The 18626-nt window shown below is 40.2% G+C and overlaps 1 protein-coding gene across 6 annotated transcripts in view; it reads right to left on the reverse strand.

Annotated features, from left to right (window-relative positions):
- The window catches only part of ACVR1 (activin A receptor type 1), an 83097-nt gene that overhangs the window by 22383 nt on the left and 42088 nt on the right, over nucleotides 1-18626 (reverse strand). For all 6 annotated transcript variants that reach the window (XM_047772662.1, XM_047772664.1, XM_047772661.1 and 3 more), the window contains 3 exons: nucleotides 15239-15338; nucleotides 10242-10388; nucleotides 3571-3846 (listed from right to left, as the gene is read on the reverse strand). In XM_047772662.1, coding sequence (XP_047628618.1) covers nucleotides 3571-3846; nucleotides 10242-10388; nucleotides 15239-15338 — 523 coding nt within the window. The remainder of the gene's footprint in view (nucleotides 1-3570; nucleotides 3847-10241; nucleotides 10389-15238; nucleotides 15339-18626) is intronic.

Consider the following 18626-nt stretch of genomic DNA (forward strand, 5'->3'; position numbering starts at 1 on the left):
TAGGCTCATTCATCCTGTTATGAGGACACTCAAGAAGCAGCCCAGTGGACAGGGCCACATGACAAGGGACTGGGGCTTCCTGTCCTCAGCCATGTGAGTGAGACACCCTGGCAGTTCCTCCAGTCCCAACAAGCCTTCAGGTACCTGCAGCCCATAAAGACAGTTTAACTGTTACCCCGATGCAGGCCTGAGCCAGAATCAGAGACCTGAGTTGTTCCAAGACTGCTGATCCTCAGACATCTGTGCGAGATAATAAATGTGTGCTGTTTTAAGCTGTTCTGTTTTAGAGGTAATTTGTTTCCTGGTAATAGATGATTATTAACTAATAAAGAGATAAGTCAACCAAATACTATGTGGGAAATTTGCCTGAATTCTTCTTTAGAAATACTGGAAAATTTTGAAAATGGCTATTAAATGATGTTAGAGAGTAATGGATAACTTTCAAGTGTGATAAACTGTGATTATGCAAGAGATATATTTTGAAGTATTTTTAGGGGATGCATTTTGAAGTAATTAAGAGGTAAACAATTGTGACGTCTGCAACTTACTTGCAAATATGTATACACAGCCACATATAGATAAAGCAAATATGGTAAAATTTTAATTATTAAATCTAGTTGTTGTGGATGTGATTATTATACATTTTTCCAACCCTTCTATATGCTTGAATTTTTCTATAATAAAAAGTTAGGAAAATAGCATACTGGTATTTTTGCTAAAATACTGGTAGTTTTGCAGTTTTTTTTGTTTTTGTTTTTGTCTTTTAGGGCCACACTTTCGGCATATGGAGGTTCCAGGCTAGGGGTCTAATCGGAGCTGTAGCCGCTGGCCTACGCCACAACCACAGCAATGCCAGATCCGAGCCGCATTTGTGACCTACACCACAGCTCATGGCAACGCCAGATCCTTAACCCACTGAGTGAGGCCAGGGATCAAACCCACAACCTCATGGTTCCTAGTTGGATTCGATTCCACTGTGCCACGATGCGAATTACCAGTTTTGGAGTATTAATAACAACATAATTTCTAACAAGTAACCCTTACTTTCTAGGTATAAAGTAAAAAATTAATATAAATTGTGGTCTTACAGGAGCTGTCTCCCATACTATGCATCTACTTCCCTGAATAATAACCCCTTAACACAGATTTCTGAATGAGACCATGGGTCCAACCGAAGGCTACAGGCCAAAATAAATGTAGTTAAATAATTAATTAGCTGAATTTGCTTAAAATAACTGCCCCCCAGTCTCATAAACCAAAACCAACAGCTGCCTCAATTTGTTCATCTTCCCTAAGCCTCAGGACTACAACAGCAGCAACAACTGGAACGATTATGTGCCAAGCACTTACAATAATTTCTGAATCTTATAAGAATCATGGGAGGTGGGCACAATTGGTTTTTACTAGCATGAATAGTACATAAACACACTTATGAAAGCTTCAAACAGCAGAGAAGAACAAGGCACAGTGTCAAACACTGACGTCCCCCTTGCTAATAAGCACCCCAACTCTGCCCTGAGTGTAAGTGGGTTAGCACCTAGGGTAAGTAAACAGACAGATGAAAAGACTTGCACAAAAACACTGGGTCAATAATTGGGTAACTCAAATCACCTTAGCTACATAAGCTATGGCATAAAAAGTCTTCTACACAACCCAAACTGCCCACAAACACTTTGGGGTCATGCCTTTTCATATTTGGAAAAGACAATAAAATACTTTTTCAGCATGAACGCAAAGACTTTAAAGGGATTCAAAAGAAATTTCCTGACATGTCAAATCCCTTGTGTTTAAAAACAAATTTTATCATTTATATATTTTTAGAGCTAGTACTGCCTAAACCTTTCAGTGTTAACACTAATGATATAAATACAAGACAAACTATTTTTTTTCTCAAGTAGAGTAAGGATCCTAACAAAAAATAACCAATATTACAATTCATTTCTCATTAGATAATTTTCAGCCAATAGTCTAGGAGTCTAGGATGAATAGTTTTTATATAGAATATCACTATTAATGAAGATAATCTTATTTATAAGGCAATTAAAGCTATATTAAGCTTTACCCTAATACCATAACAATGAGCTATCCCAGCAGGGCAGATGGTAAATTGGTCTGAGCATTTTTTTTCCTCTTTCCTAACTGAAAATTTTGACTTGGTTACAGAAGAACAACTTATAAACTGTGTTTAAAACAAACTCATTCCATAGGTTATTTAACTGTGTACCTACTGTGTGTAAAGGCTTGTGAAATCAGAATGCAAAGTCCTGGTTGCCTCTCATGGGAGCTGGGACAGGGCCTGAATGAACCAGCATGAGGTGACTTTCCAGAGTAATGAAAAGTTCTGTATCTTGATAGGGATGTGGATTTTAAAGCATTTGTCAGAACTCTTGAGAGTGTATACTTGTGACTTGTGCATTCATGTGAAATGTAAATTTTACCCAAAAGGAAAAAAAAGTAAAGAACTCCAGTGGGGAGTTCGCACCGTGGTGCAGTGGAAACGAATCCAACTAGGCACCATGAGGTTTTGGGTTCAATCCCCTGCCTTGCTCAGTAAGTTAAGGATCTGGCATTGCCATGAGCTGTGTTGTAGGTCGCAGATGCGGCTCGGATCTGGTGTTGCTGTGTCTGTGACCAGCAGCTGTGGCTATGGAAAAATAAACTCAGGTGTAGGCTGGCAGCTGTAGCTCTGATTCGACCCCTAGCCTGGGAACCTCCATAAGCTGCAGGTGTGGCCCTAACAAATGCAAAAAGAAAAAAAGAACTCCAGTGAATGATGCAGTGCTATGATGCTGAAGCCATCAGAGGGAAGGGCTCTTTTGTCTGTAGTTCACTTTGAAATGTATCAAAAATTAGGATGTATTGATAAATGTAGGACAGATAGATATGTGATAACAGTAAAATGTGCATAGGAGTTTCCGCTGTGGCCCAACAGGATGGGTGCCATCTCTGGAGCACCAGGATGAGGTTCAATCCTTGGCCAAGCACAGTGGGTTAAGGATCCGGAATTGTGGTGTAGTTGCAACTATAGTTCGGATTTGATCTCTGGTCCAGGAACTCCATGTGCCACAAGGCGGCCAAAAAAAAAAAAAAAAAAGCAATAAAATGTTCATGGGAAAATCTAGGTGGTAGATAAACAAGTGTTTACTGGGAAATCCTTTCAATATGCAAACTTGCTTGCAATTTTTCATAACGAAATGTTGCGGGGGTGAGGGTAGCATGGGAGATGTAACCTGGCTAAACAACAGACTACAACAACAGTGTAAACAGTAATTAAAAATATTTTTTAGGAGTTCCCGTCGTGGCGCAGTGGTTAACGAATCCGACTAGGAACCATGAGGTTGTGGGTTCGATCCCTGCCCTTGCTCAGTGGGTTAACGATCCAGCGTTGCCGTGAGCTGTGGTGTAGGTTGCAGACGTGGCTCGGATCCTGCGTTGCTGTGGCTCTGGCGTAGGCCGGCGACTACAGCTCCGATTAGACCCCTAGCCTGGGAACCTCCATATGCCATGGGAGCAGCCCAAGAAATGGCAAAAAGACAAAAAATAAATAAATAAATATTTTTTTAAATTTACCCAAATCTGCTATGCAACACTGTCCATTCTTCTTAACCAGGATGTTTTTGCTTTTCAAATCTCGATGAGCAATGGCTGGTTTTCCTTGGGTCCCAAATATCTCTATGTGCAAATGTGCAAGACCACTAGCTATGGACAGCACTATTCGCAGGCAGCTAACTGTATCCAGAGTAGTAAGCTGAAGGTAGTCGTACAACGATCCCATTTCATGATAGTGTGTGATTAACCACAACTGTGTACTGGAGTGTCTTGATGTCATGTCTGAGGCTATGAAACCTGGAGAGAGCAAGAACAAGATTAATAGACGTGAGAATCCCACATTATAGTTTTTAGTATACAGAAATTGTGACCCATACATTAGAGGTCGCCTATAACAAAAAATAAACTCACCAGCTACCATGAAAGGAGGTTAAGAGAGGCATCAACAGAGAAAAATAATGTATTTATTCATCTAAAAGGCACTCCTAAATAATAGGTAATTTTCATATTCATTTCCATTGTAAATAATCCTTTTAAAAAGTATTTTACATTGCATTAAGATTCATACAGGAATAATATCTTTGTGCTTACTCATAATGGTAGTGTCAAATCCTTCACCATGTTGACATTCCAAGCACAGATCATTCTTCAACCACCCAGAAAGAACACAAAACCTGGAACTTAAACGCCTGTGTTCTAGTCTTGATCTGCCTGTGATCTACTATATAATACTGGGCAACTCAGTTGGTCAGTCTGGATTGCCTCTGCTGTAAAAGGGGTGAGTTTATACTGAATAACTGACAGATTCATCAAATTAAAAAGAGGAACCAATCAAATATCACAAGCACCTTAGGATGCTCTGTCAGTCACATATGAAAACCAAGATGATGGTGTCTGTTGGCTATGATAGAAGGAAGATATAAAAAGGAAGAATTATGACATAATGTTAAAAGTCCTGTAATACATATCTGCAAAGGGTATCAGGAGCCCAGAACAGAGAATCATCATAATTCGGGCTAGATTTCACAGTAGGCTTCCATTAAGAAGTGACAACTGAACTGGTCTTGAAAAGAAGTGAGATATTGAAAGATATTAAGAGGAAGGAGGAAATTTTTCTAGACAGTCTGAGGGGACTTTTCAGCACACTGAAGGAACTCAAAATCAGAGGCACTTCCTAACCCATGAAATAAATTATGATGTGTGTACCTGTCTTTTCTGCTACAGAGGTGCTTTCCTAGCACTGCAGATAAGTATCTTATGGACGCACTTACAGGTAGAGAATTTGGGGACTTATACACACGAGGGACTTCTTTAAAGAGAGATATGGCTTAAAGAATGAAATGACTTGTGAAAGAATAAAAGAGAAGGAAAATACATTAAAGTGCCTTACTTTATGTAAAGTACTTTACATAAAATTTTATCACTTTCACAAATATTTTCTCATGGGATTTTTCTCAATAGACCAGAAAGATAAATATCATTATACTTGCATTACAAATAATGCTTACTGGTGCCAGGGAGCACACAGTTATTAAGTTGCTACCAGAGTTCCCACTGTGGCTCAGCCAATTAAGAACCCGACATACGGTTCCACCGCTGTGAGGATGCGGGTTCGATCCCTGGCCTCACTCAGTGGGTTAAGGATCTGGTGTTGCCAAAAGCCGCAGTGTAGGTGGCAGAGGTGGCTCGGATCCAAGTTGCTATGGCTGTGGTGAAGGCTGGCAGCTGCAGGTCTGATTGACCCCTAGCCCAAGCACTTCCATACGCTGTAGGTGCAGCCGTAGAAAGAAAAAAAAGTTGCTACCACCTCCAGTTTGATGCTAGCTGCTCTGATACACCATACCTTGCACAGGAAAGTTCTGGGAAAAAAGAAATATTCCCTATTTGATCAGCAGCAACAGCAACAACAGAAGCATCTAATAATTACTGAGAACAAGCTATGCGCCAAGTTCAGTTCTATCTAAACACTCCGCATGCAATCCTCTAACAACCATGCGAAGGAAGATTACATCATTGAAGGTCAGTAATGACCCCAGCATTCTGGTTCTAGGACCGATACTCTTACCCACTATGTCATACTGCCCCCAAACAAGCTGGCTTCTTCTCAAAGAAAGACAAAAATGACATCTGTACCCACGGGGCATCTGTAAAGTGAACTAAATAACACTTGTGCACCTTGATCCCCATCTCTTTCACCCTCTTCCTCTGAACTGGTCCCCACAGCCAGCTTAGCCTCTCACTCTTCCCTGTTCTCCATGCTGTCTTTGTCTCCCCATAGCTGATTCTCTCTGAGCCCTTAGCTGGCCAAAATATCCATCAAAACGTATACTTACACATTAGTTATTCGTGCTAAAGAGTTTCTGCTTTTATTATTTTAAACCAGAGGATAGTCATCTTCAATGACTTTCTCAAAAATATCCCAAACTATAGACACACCACTCAAAATAAATTACTGCTAATGTTTGTACAGCCTTTACTGATTCCTCTGCCCGAGGAAGAGCAGTGTCTGACTGACTGAGCGATTGATTAAATACATAATGTTCATTCTCTCACCTTCCCTAAGTTCTTAGAGGAGGATTTTGTCTGTCCTGTTAATTAAGCTCTAGACCTTCAAGAGAAACGACTTAAGCAGGATTTTTTTAAAAAAACAAAACTGTTTCTCTCTAAAGTGTGACTTATATATATATATAACTACATCTGCTTCAACATGCTAGAGCATTTTTCTGAGACTTCTGAATTTTAAGTCAAAGCACTCTAATGTCAGTGGAGACTGAACAGGTAGGTAACCTGTTCACCTGTAAGTTGAACTCTGGCCCAGCCACTGGATGTGTTCCTAACAGAGAGGAAAGGGATAAGGGCAAAACCCTCTTACATAGCAGCCTAAGTCATCCTCCCAGACTCCTCAAGAACTAAAAAAAAAAAAAAAAACCCAAATCCTAAGTGAAGTAATCAGTGCCTCTTGTGAGCCTCTCACTGGTAGCTCTCGCAGGAACCAGGAGCTGGGCAGCTCTGACAGCTGAAGAGAGAGGCCCCCATACTGTGGCTCACAGAGGTTGAGGGGGTTGAGCCCTGGAGCCAGGCCACTGTGTGCCCACACGGCTCTATCACCCTGAGTTGGGCGATCCCAATATGTCACAGAACATTGCCACCTTGGTGTCCTCGTTTGCAAGATACAGACAACACCATCCTATATCCCAAAAGGTTACTATGAGAATAAAAGAGTTATTACAGGTAATGCTTCATATGATGCCTAACATATAGTAAGTGTTCAGGAATAGTCGGTTACTGTTATAATTTAAAATAGTTTAGAGTTCAGTTACAAATACAATTTTGTAATTTAACATATTCTTTTTCAGGTATTTACTTCCAGTTGGTCTCAAGAAATTCTGGCTGATGAAATTAAATGGTTAGGCAGTACCTTTTAAGAGTATGAGGCAGTTCTGGAGATGGAGGGTGGTGATGGTTGCACGATGTACATGTACTTAAATGCCACTTACAGGATTGATATGGTAACCTTAATGGATATTGCCCTAAATATATTTTTTTAAACAGAGTGTAAGACGAGACTCTGGAGTGAAATTCTCACATTAAATAAAACTCCCCAGTTTTAGTGACGAAGAAAAGAAATGCTCAGAAACATACAACTTTGGCCCAAGTCACACAGTGGGCCTCTGCTTTTGCTGAGAGTAGAAAGCAGCTTCTCAAACTCCCAGACGCTGTTCCAACCACCATGACAGAACCTCCCATTACTCACTTATCTGCTGACTACTACACCCCACGTAGCAGAAGGGAGAGCTGAAATCCACACTAGTCATGGGAAAGATGTCGTTTTAGGAGGATAAACAATGAGGGCCCAGAGTTTTATGGGGGGGGGGGGGGTTGTGTGTGTGTGTGTGAGTGTGTGATTTAATTATGTATTTTTGCAAGGGCTAGAGTTAGCATTACTCAAGGGATGGGGGAAAATTATGATCTGATAGTCAAAAACAATATGCTCAACTAACACAACTTTCTAAGTCAACTATACTCCAATAAATTTATTTTAAAAAACAAAACAACATGCTCTTTTGATAGAAAAGAAAATGATCACAGAAAATCTTGAAGTCTCTACATTCTAAAAAACTGCTAAAGAGGGAAAGAAGTATAACCAAAAAAGGTAGTGTATTTCTGTGAGCTTTCGCAACTAAAAAGACTGACCACACAGTAAAATTTATCTATCTAGCTGTAATTATGACAAAGGTAGAAAGAGCTCATGAATTCAGAATTTCCATGGGTCATTAGGTAATAAGAAGTAGATAATGTTTTCCCCAGTGTGATCACACTAAGGGAACCTAATTTCTCTCAAATGAATCATGTTGCAAAGTTTACTTTCAAAATTTCCCATGTGATTAAATCCAACTTAATATTTACTGAGCACCTACCACGTGCAAGGAACTGTCCACAGTCCTGGGTATGAAAGCAAAAACAGTGGAAATAATTCTTGTCCTCTGTGTACAATGGAGTGAATGGTATCACAGGTAATTTAATTCAGCAGCATGGATGTGACTATGTGCCAAGCCCAGTGATATCTGGAGCGTTTGCTCAACGAGCCTATGAGAGAAGGTGCCTGGACATGGCCTTCCTTCAATGAGTCTCAGACCTCACCTGCTTTTCAGAGTACATGTACCTGCCCATCAAGAGTAATGCCACTGTTTAGGAGTTCCCGTTGTGGCACAGCGGAAACGATTTCGACTAGTATCCATGAGGTATACTATGATGGACTGGTATCCATTGATGCAGGTTCAATCCCTGGCCTCACTCAGTGGGTTGGGGACCGGCGTTGCCATGAGCTATGGTGTAGGTCACAGATGCTGCTCAGATCCTGTGTTGCTATGGCTGTGGTATAGGCCAGCAGCTGTAGCTCCCATTCGATCCCTAGCCTGGGAACTTCCAAATGCCACAAGTGCAGCACTAAAAAGCAAAAAAAAAGAGTAATGCAACTGTTTAGATGAATACTTCTAACACAACCAATGCTTTATGTGTTACTCAACCTCAGTCTGTTCCAGTGTCAGAGGAAAAAATGGAATATTTAAAGGTAATTTTGACTACAGATGAACTTTCACTTCACATCCTGACTCCAAAATCTAAGAAGCAATTCTAGGAGGTAACTCCCAGGTGGTTAAGAGTTAAGACCGTCCAGTGTGATTCTCAGCTCCCTTATTTAACCTGCTGGGTGATGTTAACCTCTCTGTACCTCAGTTACCTCATCAGTTACAACTGGGAAAACAAGAGTATCTATCCTCTTACAGTCATGGTGAAGATTAAATGAGAAAATGCATGTGACACATTTGAAACAATGCTTACTGCGCAGAAACTAGTCATTATTGTTGTTATACATACACATCCAACTGCAGGACAAGGCAGTGCATGTAAAGAGTTATAGAACAGAGGTACAAAGTACAGGAGAGCAGAAAAGCACAAGTAAATCCCCCGAGAGAATCTGGAAGAGACTCAAGAAGTGTTGATGGAGGAAGGGGTGATTGGAGGGTGGAATGGGGATGGTGGGTGATCAAAAGCAACATGGATAAAGTACAGACACCTGAACGTTCATGGCAATCCCAAGGAATGACAAATATCAGAAGCGGCTGGTGAGCATATTTGTGGAGAAAACTTCGGAGACTCCCTGGGGCCCCAAAATAGGGAGACTGGAATGCCAGGCCTAGAAGTCACAGATGGTGCAAAAGCAATATGGAAGTCACAAAGCCATTCTGAGCAGAAGCATCTACACTCCCCAGTGGAAGATAATGCCACATAGCAGGATGAACTGGAAAGCTAAGACCAACAGCAACAATACAAGTGAGGAAGATTAGGTGACGCCTAGAGCCCAAGGGGTAAGAGAAGGGGAGAAAATGACACAGAAACTGAGGCAATTCTGAGATGGGACACACCACCAAACTGTTAAGGCACAGCTCTGGACAACTGTCAAACCATAATTTGCAGACAACTTGACTCAGGTTTAATACTAAATTGGCAGTACCAGACTAGAAAAACATTCTGGCAAACCTAGTCCAATGGCCATGAAGTGGCCAATAATAATATTTAGAGAAACTTTTCAAAAACCTAGAAGTCAGTGGGCTAAAGGAATAGTCTAACCCTTTATACTTCCGTAGCGGTATTTCAATAGGCTCTTTACATATTTCACAAGTGTTTCCAAGCCATAGATTCCAAATTAAAATGTATGCTAAATCCCTCTCTAAATCTGGGCTTTAAAAACGATGCCTTGTTTGAAGGAATGTGCATTTAATTATGATGTCCCTGGGAGCTATGAATCTCTAGGAAATCGTCCAAAGATCTTTGTTGGTTTGATTCAAGTAATAAATATTCAAAAAGGGTGGGTAAGCAGAACGACGGAGGAAGCCTTGAAGTGAACAATATGGGGCAAATTTTTGTTATTTAAATAACAACCTGCAGAATAAAACTTAGCAATAACAATTTCCCTTTCACCATCCAAAGAAATCTTCAAACTTAGCTTCTTTGCAGATTTAAACAAGAAATTCCTGTGAGAAGAAAATTACACCGCATATAAACGTAGATAGTCCCTATGTCACTGTCAGGAGAGACTTGCAAATTCACATACATCAAATCAGAGGGCAGAAACAGGCAATTATTTCTTTCTAGAAAAAAAAAATTAATGAGGGGATTATTTTTACACTTACCCAAAATGTTTTCATGCCTCAGCATCACAGTGTTGTACAGCTCTGTTTCCCTGAACCATGACTTCTCATCCCGGGAGGAGAAGATCTTCACAGCCACATTCTCCCCTTGCCAACTGCCCCTCCACACCTCACCATACCTGCCCTTCCCTGTGGAAAGCAACACAGAGGTGACACTGCACAGGAGGACAAGACAGGTAGCCAACAAACTTCGTCCCTACAACCCTTAACCTCTGCCCTGGAAAAACAACGTGGGGCAATAAACACCACAACCTTTTGCCTATAAAGATGTCCAAAAAGAAGGTAGAAGCTGCCACCCCATCATGATGTCAAATTAAACGCTCTCAGAACCTGCATTTGTACAATTAGCTGCTAATTACCAAGTTTACATTTACATTCCTCTATTAAAAGGTACAAAACACACGTGGTCTACAAAAGTGCATGGAAGTTAGTAAAACTTAGAAAATGGTACAAATTATTGACTTGAATGTTGATGAAAGCCAAAAAGCATATATGTGGCTATAGTAAATAGCTTACTTGATTCCTTCCCTTCTTAAAGGATCAACATGGGCATTCTCAAAGAGTCCAAGTTTGCAAATTTACACATGCATTTATATTTTTCATGAAGGAAACTGTTAACTTTGAGATCTGTGTTCTAAAGGATTAAAACAAAAAAAAATCACACATACACCAATGCTGTGTGGGAGATCAACCGGCAGCCACTGCCATCCATAAAGGATTTTTTGGGGATATATTTCAAAAGAGGATTTGCAAAATCTTAAACACGTCATCCCAGAACAGTCCGGATTTCTGACATTGGTCATGGGGTTTGCTTGTTGAGACAGTCCCTGTGATGCCACAAGTGGGCAACACTGAAAAGGCCACTCAGAGAAAACATTTTCAAAGCACAGTGACTAGTTGTGATCTGATCCTCAAAGTGTGTGCCCCTCCTGCAGCCACAGTACAACTGTCAGCTTGTCAACTACACACTCCAGCTTCCATTCTTCTCCTTAATTACAGGCAGGGGTGATTGGGAGGTTGGGAGAAGGAGGTAATTACCACGAGACTAAGGGGATCAACATGGGGTATAATCAGGGGTAAAGACAGGCACGGCTCCTAGAAGACGATGCAGCAGATGTGACTTGCAGGGCAGTGGGGCTTTCTCCCAAGGCAAGTGGCTGCTGCTGAGAATCCCGGCTTGTAATAAGCAGCTGTGGCACCACCTGCATATCCAGGAATACAGCTCTTTGCTGAAAATCTCAGCCACTGAGAACCCAAACATGGGGAGAGAAAGCATGTCTGTCCAGGTCATTATGGCCTGAAACATAATCAGAACTGCTCAATCTAGATTCCCTTATGATAAACAATGTCCCTATTAAATTCCAATGACTGATCCAAAAGTTTGTGAAATGAGGCTTGTAGTGGTCTTTGCAGGCCACTGTCAAGCCACAGAAATAGTATTAGGGCAGGATTAATTTTAATAAAGTCACAGCAACTGCCCAGCATTTCTAGTTTAAGATAAAGGCTACTGCTAACATCTATAAAATTGGCCACTATAAAATTGTATGTTTTTTTTTTTTTTCCTGCCTTGGGTTTCATTCTGTATCTTTATTTGCTCTTTGTCCTAATATTCTCATTAGGAAGGACAGAAAAATTTCTCAGAGCATTGTGGATATCAGTATAAAATTGCCTTAAATTATTTTTTTTTTAAAGAACATAGATAGATGTCAACTTAAGTAGATAGAATTAAAACAGAAACCTACTGCAGTGGTTTTCAAAAGCTTTTAAGTTGTCAAGTACCTTCTGCAAATGCAGACTTATGCAGAAGTCCCTAAAACCAGAAGCAGAGCTACCCAGAAATCCTGGTCATGGACCCAAAAGGGCACCTGAAATATGGAGGTCCATTGATCACCATCTGGAACAACTGATCCAATCCAGCTTCCCATGTTTTTGAACCACAAATGAGAACATACTATCCAAACAGTTCATTACAAACATTTTTATTCAAGGCTGTATGAATGAACACTAACTAAAAGCTACTGAAAAGGCATGGCTTTTATCAGTCTTTAGCACTAAGCCAACAAATGCTATAATTGAATTTACACTATTTCCAAAAACCTGTTGAAGAACATCTCAACAACCGGAAACAGTGTCTATTTTTAAAGGTGAAGTATTATTGTGCCCTTTGGACTCTGGGGTCAGCTCTGAGGACAGATTTTGAGGGCTGCTATTCTGTGAATGGGAGCAGCCATAGGACAGGAGGGTGGGAGGTAATGCCCTCCTTCACTGCTTCCCCAGGTACACTTGTTCATAATCAAATAGGATGAGAGCTGGTCCAAGAGGTCACCCCGATTGTAAGCAGCGAGCACACTGGGGGCTTTTCCATTTTTATCTTCTCTACTCACACTCCATCATGGAGGAGAAGCATAAAGCAGGGGTTCAGAAGTTCCTGTCATGGTTTAGCAGAAAAGAATCCGACTAGGAACCATGAGGTTGTGGGTTTGATCCCTCGCCTTGATTAGTGGGTTAAGGATTGGGTGTTGCCGTGAGCTCTGGTGTAGGTCACAGATGCAGCTCGAATCTGGCATTGCTGTGGCTATGGCATAGGCTGACAGCTACAGCTCCGATTTGACCCCTAGTTTGGGAACCTCCATATGCCATGGGTGGGGCCCTAAAAAGCAGCAAAAAAAAAAGTTGGGGTTCAGAAACAGTCACGGTAGCTAAATAACTAGGGAAAAGATAATAGGTTTCTAACAGCTGCCTGTGTGCCCGAAGGTGGCTGCTTTCACTACCTCTGCCCACCCCCTTCCACTACCCATTTGGGGGGTGTCCTCACTTCTGCGGAAACAGGAAGAAAAGTCAGAGGACAGTAGACAAGTGGTAAAGGCAGCCTATGATGGCCAGTCACCTCCCAAAAGCAAAAGATAAGATGACAGGAGCAGCAAAGCAGCCCCTAAACTGGGAGAACTACAAGGAAACTGTGGAACTGTTTCTAATCCATCACTGCTACTGTGGTCATCCCTGAATGCCACCTAAAGGAGAGATTAATGGAAACCCTCATGTGACTTGTAAATGCCCACCTCACACAACTAAAACTAATAAACATCAGAACTTTAAAAATAAGCACCTTCCACCATCTTCCTCGAGGGCAATCCAGCAATACAAAACACAAGCTATGAAAAGTCACAAACTTTGATCCAGGAACCAAAATTCCTAGGAATTTATTCTGCACACTCAAAAGAAAGAAGCAATGTGTGCAAAAACTTCTTCAAGCAATATTATTATAAGTTATCATTCAGTAGACAATTACACAATCTTTAAGATATCCATGATGTGTACAAATACATGGAAATGTGTATGAGCTTTTTGGTCTACAAGTAATAAATGAGAGGGTAGAGTTCCCATTGTGGTGCAGGAGAAACAAATCCAACTAGTATCGATGAAGATGTGGGTTCGATTCCCAGCCTCGCTCAGTGGTTGGGGACCCAGTGTTGCTGTGAGCTGTGGTGTAGGTCACAGACATGGCTCAGAACCCGAGTGGCCGTGGCTGTTGTGTAGGCTATCAGCTATAGCTCCAATTTGACCCCTAGTCTGGAAACTTCCATATGCCATGGGTGCGGCCCTACAAAGGAAATAAATAAATAAATAAATGAAAGGGGTGGAGAAAAAGAGAACCCTCCTACACTGTTGGTGGGAATGTAAATTGGTACAACCACTATGGAGAACAGTATAGAGGTAACTTAGTTTTCTGAGGGACCACCTATATGGTTCAACAATTCTACTCCTTGGCATCTATCTGTAGAAAACCATGATTAGAAAAGTACAAACACCCCAATGTTCACTGCGGCACTATTCACAAGAGCCAAGGCATGGAAGCAACCTAAATGTCCACTGACAAATGATTGGATAATGATGTGGTACATTTATACAAGAGAATATTACTCAGCCATAAAAAAAGAATGAAATAATGCCATTTGCAGCAAAAATGCATGGACCTAGAGATTATCATACTACTAATCATAGTAAGAGAGAGAAAGACAAATATATAATATCACTTATGTGGAACCTTAAAAAATGATACAAAATGAACTGATTTACAAAATGAACTGATTTACAAAATGAAAACAGAGTCACAGACTTCAAAAATAAACTTATGGTTGCCAAAGGAGAAAGGTTGAGGGGGAGGGATGGATTGGGGGTTTGGGATTGGCATGTGCACACTCTGTATATGGAATGGATGGTCGACGGGGACCTGCTCTATAGCACAGGGAACTCTACCCAATACTCTGTGATAACCTACATGGGAAAAGAATCTGAAAAAGAAAGGATATGTGTGTCTGTGTAACTGAATCATTTTGTAACTGCAGAAATTAAGACAACATTGTAAATCAACTATAGCTCAAAAAAATCTTTTAAAATGAAAAAAAAACTGAAAAAAGGGACGCAAATTATATACACACTGTGATAACATCTCTATGCAAACGTTCCAATATGGAAAAAAATGTGAGAGGTCATAGAGCAAAGTACATAGCACTTGTTTAAATAAAGCAATTATATAAATGTAGCTTTGGTAAACTTTCTTTCTTTCTTTCTTTCTAAAGCAAGAGAAGAATAAAAAAGAGAATTGCAATAATCAAGTTTATTGTCCAAAAGCTCACTTACCTCAAATCCTCCAATGCTTATAGTTGGAAGCAACAATATTAATTCATTTTCAAGCATTCCCATTATCCTGAACAGTCTATTTAAAGCTGAAAGATTTGGTCTAGGCATTCTCTATCCTAACTAGAGGCAGACTCCTTTAACAAGAAGTTAATCAAGTCCAAATGTTCCAACACAAGTCACAGAGATTAGAGGCATAGATACCCCACACAGCTACCTCACATTTCCTGACATTAAACAAAGAACAGGCAACAAGCAGCAGATTTTCCAAGGTCCATCCTACTTCTAGAACCACAGCTAACACTGCACATAACCCACAAAGGAATGGAAAAAAGAATTACCAACACACTCCAGCAATGTGATCTGACGAGCCACCGTTCTTTGTACCAGAAAAGGAAGACCAGATCCGCTTCCAGATGTACACGAATGATCCAATAAATCCTGCAGTTCAAAACAAGGAGAAAGAGAAAGTGTTGAGGAACAGCTCCCAGGTTAAAGTATAGGAGTGCACAAGGTGTAACTTGCACGGAGGCAGCGATCCTGTACAGGGAGCCCATTCATGTGCATGGAAAGCCCCACTGGAGGAAGGACTAGTTTCATTTACTAAGAAAATCAGAAGATGTCCTTCCCCTAATAGGTCATAGGTTTTCCTGAGTGTTAAGCAGTTTTTTCTTTTATCCAGAGTTTCAGAATAAAATATATCAAGAAAGAAGCTGAGTGGACAAAGTCAAAGATGAAAATCAGAAAGTTCAGGATCCAGGGCTGAGCCCCAGGGGAAGCAGTAGGAGAAGAAAGAACCCTCAAGTCTAAGAACTGGGCAAAACTGACCATATTCTGTTCTGCTCATAAATATCTATCAAAAGAACCACTTTAGCTGACATGCCGACAAAGAGCTCCATGATAAGGAACAAACAAATTAGCCATAAGGAACAAGTGATCTTAAGGTTGTTAGTCTTGGAAAGACTCGAATGGCCACTTGGGTCCTCAAACCGGGACACTCAAGCAGAGAGGGCTACCTGGATGGAGGTTGCCTTTTGGGTAGGCGAGGGACAAAAGAGTCACAAAATTAACATCTCTATGTAATATGCCAATTACCCACAAAGCAGAGAAAGAAAAAAAGTTATCTTCCGTTAAAACAGAAAACCATGCTCCAAATCTACTTCTCAAAATGCAAAAAAAGATTTGCAATTAGTTCATTCATAAATTTTCCCTCCTTACTCTCAGTGCAAGCCAAGAAGCAGAAGCCTTTTTGAATCAGGAATGGATTATCTATATAAACAGTATTGTGCCCATGGTGACTGTGGCAAGGTTGCAGTAATGTTGAGCTAAAATTCCCCACAGCCTGTCTTTTCCTAAACATTTTAGCTGGCCTGTTAAAGTAATACATTACTGTTTGAATTTCATCTTCTTTTACTCTGAGCACCACTGTGAAGTACTGTTGATCAGCAAAATTACCAAAATCTGAACATCCAAAGGAAGAAATTTAGAATCCTTAAAAGCCGCAAAATGGATAATCAGCAAGAAATTGAATCTAGATGAAGTGGAGTTTCACATCTCCTTAACCATCTCTTTTGCTGTTCATTTTTCTCCTTATTTCTCAATTTTTTTAAGAGAATAGTTCTGAAAATTAAACTAATCTGTTGTTTTTTCATAATGTATAATCCTAGTTCTAAACCTAGTTCATAGACTTTGGGGGGGTTGGGGGGATTGTCAACCTAAGACAACATCAACTTCAACTCTTAGATCTTCTTTTTCAGTGTAGGGGAGCTGGTTAGTAAGGTATGCACTGCTGAGTCATAAAAATGAGCCTATCACTTAAATAGGCAAGTATGTCGACAAATATTAATAACTTGTTTTAAACAGTGTTCTTTACTGTGTCATTTATTGTGACATCGAACATGGTTGAGTTGAGAGGATTATTTTAGCATATGTTCCATTCTGCTTTCAAAAATAGAGAAACCATTTAAATAGTAATTCACAATAGACATTCCTACCAGTGCCCAACATAATTAGCTACGTTAGCAGTACTGAGGCAGAAAACTCTTAACTACTCTATCTCAGAATCATGCTTTCTCGTGATACAGCCTTGTGTCTTCCTTGCTACTCACTCAATGTACTCATTTAATTTGCCTTAATATTTGAAATAAAACTTCTAAGAACCTTTTCAATGCAAATTGTCTCTCTCTACTTTTTGAATGAAAGGTCCTCATCTCCTCTTTTCCCAGTTTTGTAATAGCAAAATTTAAATAGGTAAAAGAAAGCTAAACAAGGTCCCCCCCACCTTTTTTTCATACAAAAAAAGTATACTTGACTGTAGTCCAGTGATGGGAAAGCAGTAAGATGGGATATTTCCCAGCCTATATCAGTCACCGTCAAATGTTTTAACAACTCGCCTAGTAGTCCAGGAGCAGTACCTGAGCTGCAAAGACTGGAGAGGACAAGTCTTCTCCAGCAAGAGGGCTGTCTCAGGGCAGGTGCAACTACGGAACTCCCGGACACTCACATTTTTGTCTGGCAAAATAAGACTTAATACAAGATGCTCTTAGGTAGATGCAAGGTCATGGCATTAAAAGTTACCACCTTGACCATCTTTCAGTTCATCAGATTATGACCAGGAGAGTCTCGATTTGGTACTGGCATGACTTTAACATCTGTAACCCTGACAAATCTTTGCCTTTTTCAGAGGAGGCATCAACTCAGCATAGTAGCCCTGTAGAATGTTATTACTTTTCCCATTGGCACTTGATGGTAACTTACTCCTAGCATGTGATTCCCTTTTCTCACCTAGAGTTTAAAGCTGCTTTAAAATTAACACTTGACAAACAATTTTTAAAAGTGAAAAAAGGAAGCCAGTCACTCTTGAATGTGATTTCATCATTTTAAAATGTGCAAATGAGTAACTTTAAAACACAGAAATACAATGGTTTGTAACCCTGTGCTGTGAGCCACATGACCCTTTAGGGTCACTGTGAGCCACACGCTGACAGTGAGCCAGTAAGATGCAGCTGATCTGAACCGATAGGTGCTATACGTGTAAAATACACAGCAAATTTTGAAAACTCAGTTTTTTTAAAAAAGTTGCAAAATATCTCAGTAATAATTCCTGATAATCGTATGTTGAAATGATAATTATATATATTAGGTTAAGCGCAGTCTTAAAATTAATATTACCTGTGTTTTTAACTTTTTTAAACACGGCTACTAGAAACTTTTAAATTACACATGTGCCACACATATTTCTATTGGACAGCACCAGATTAACCAAATGTCTGCACTCCACAAGGGGGCAGCACAGGAGCATGAAAAATTTAATAGCTGCTTTTTTGGATGTCAGGTTTTAAAGTCTTAAACTACAAGGTGCTGAAATAATCTAGAAGGAAAAATGACTTTTAATATTAAGCAAAAGGGCTTTTTTTGAAAAGCACTGTTATTGCTAAAAATAGAGTAACTGAGTACCATAAACTGCAAGCCTCCCAACCTCCAAATTATAGGCAACCATGTCTACCCCCTGTTCCCTTACTAGCAAAAGAGAAATAACTACCAAGAATCAACTAAAAAAATCCACTCCCTCATTTAATGTAAATGTCTAAAATAAACGTTCTCACAGTGGGGTCCCTAAACTAACATGGGGTGCCAGCATATGCTTAGGACATAAGTGACCAGTAGCATGTGTATACAACTGTCCAGTCACCAATTACTGGCTAGCATTTCATGCTTAAAATAAGAAAG

The sequence above is a fragment of the Phacochoerus africanus genome, chromosome 3 (assembly GCF_016906955.1).
Source record: "Phacochoerus africanus isolate WHEZ1 chromosome 3, ROS_Pafr_v1, whole genome shotgun sequence".
Lineage (NCBI taxonomy): Eukaryota > Metazoa > Chordata > Mammalia > Artiodactyla > Suidae > Phacochoerus > Phacochoerus africanus.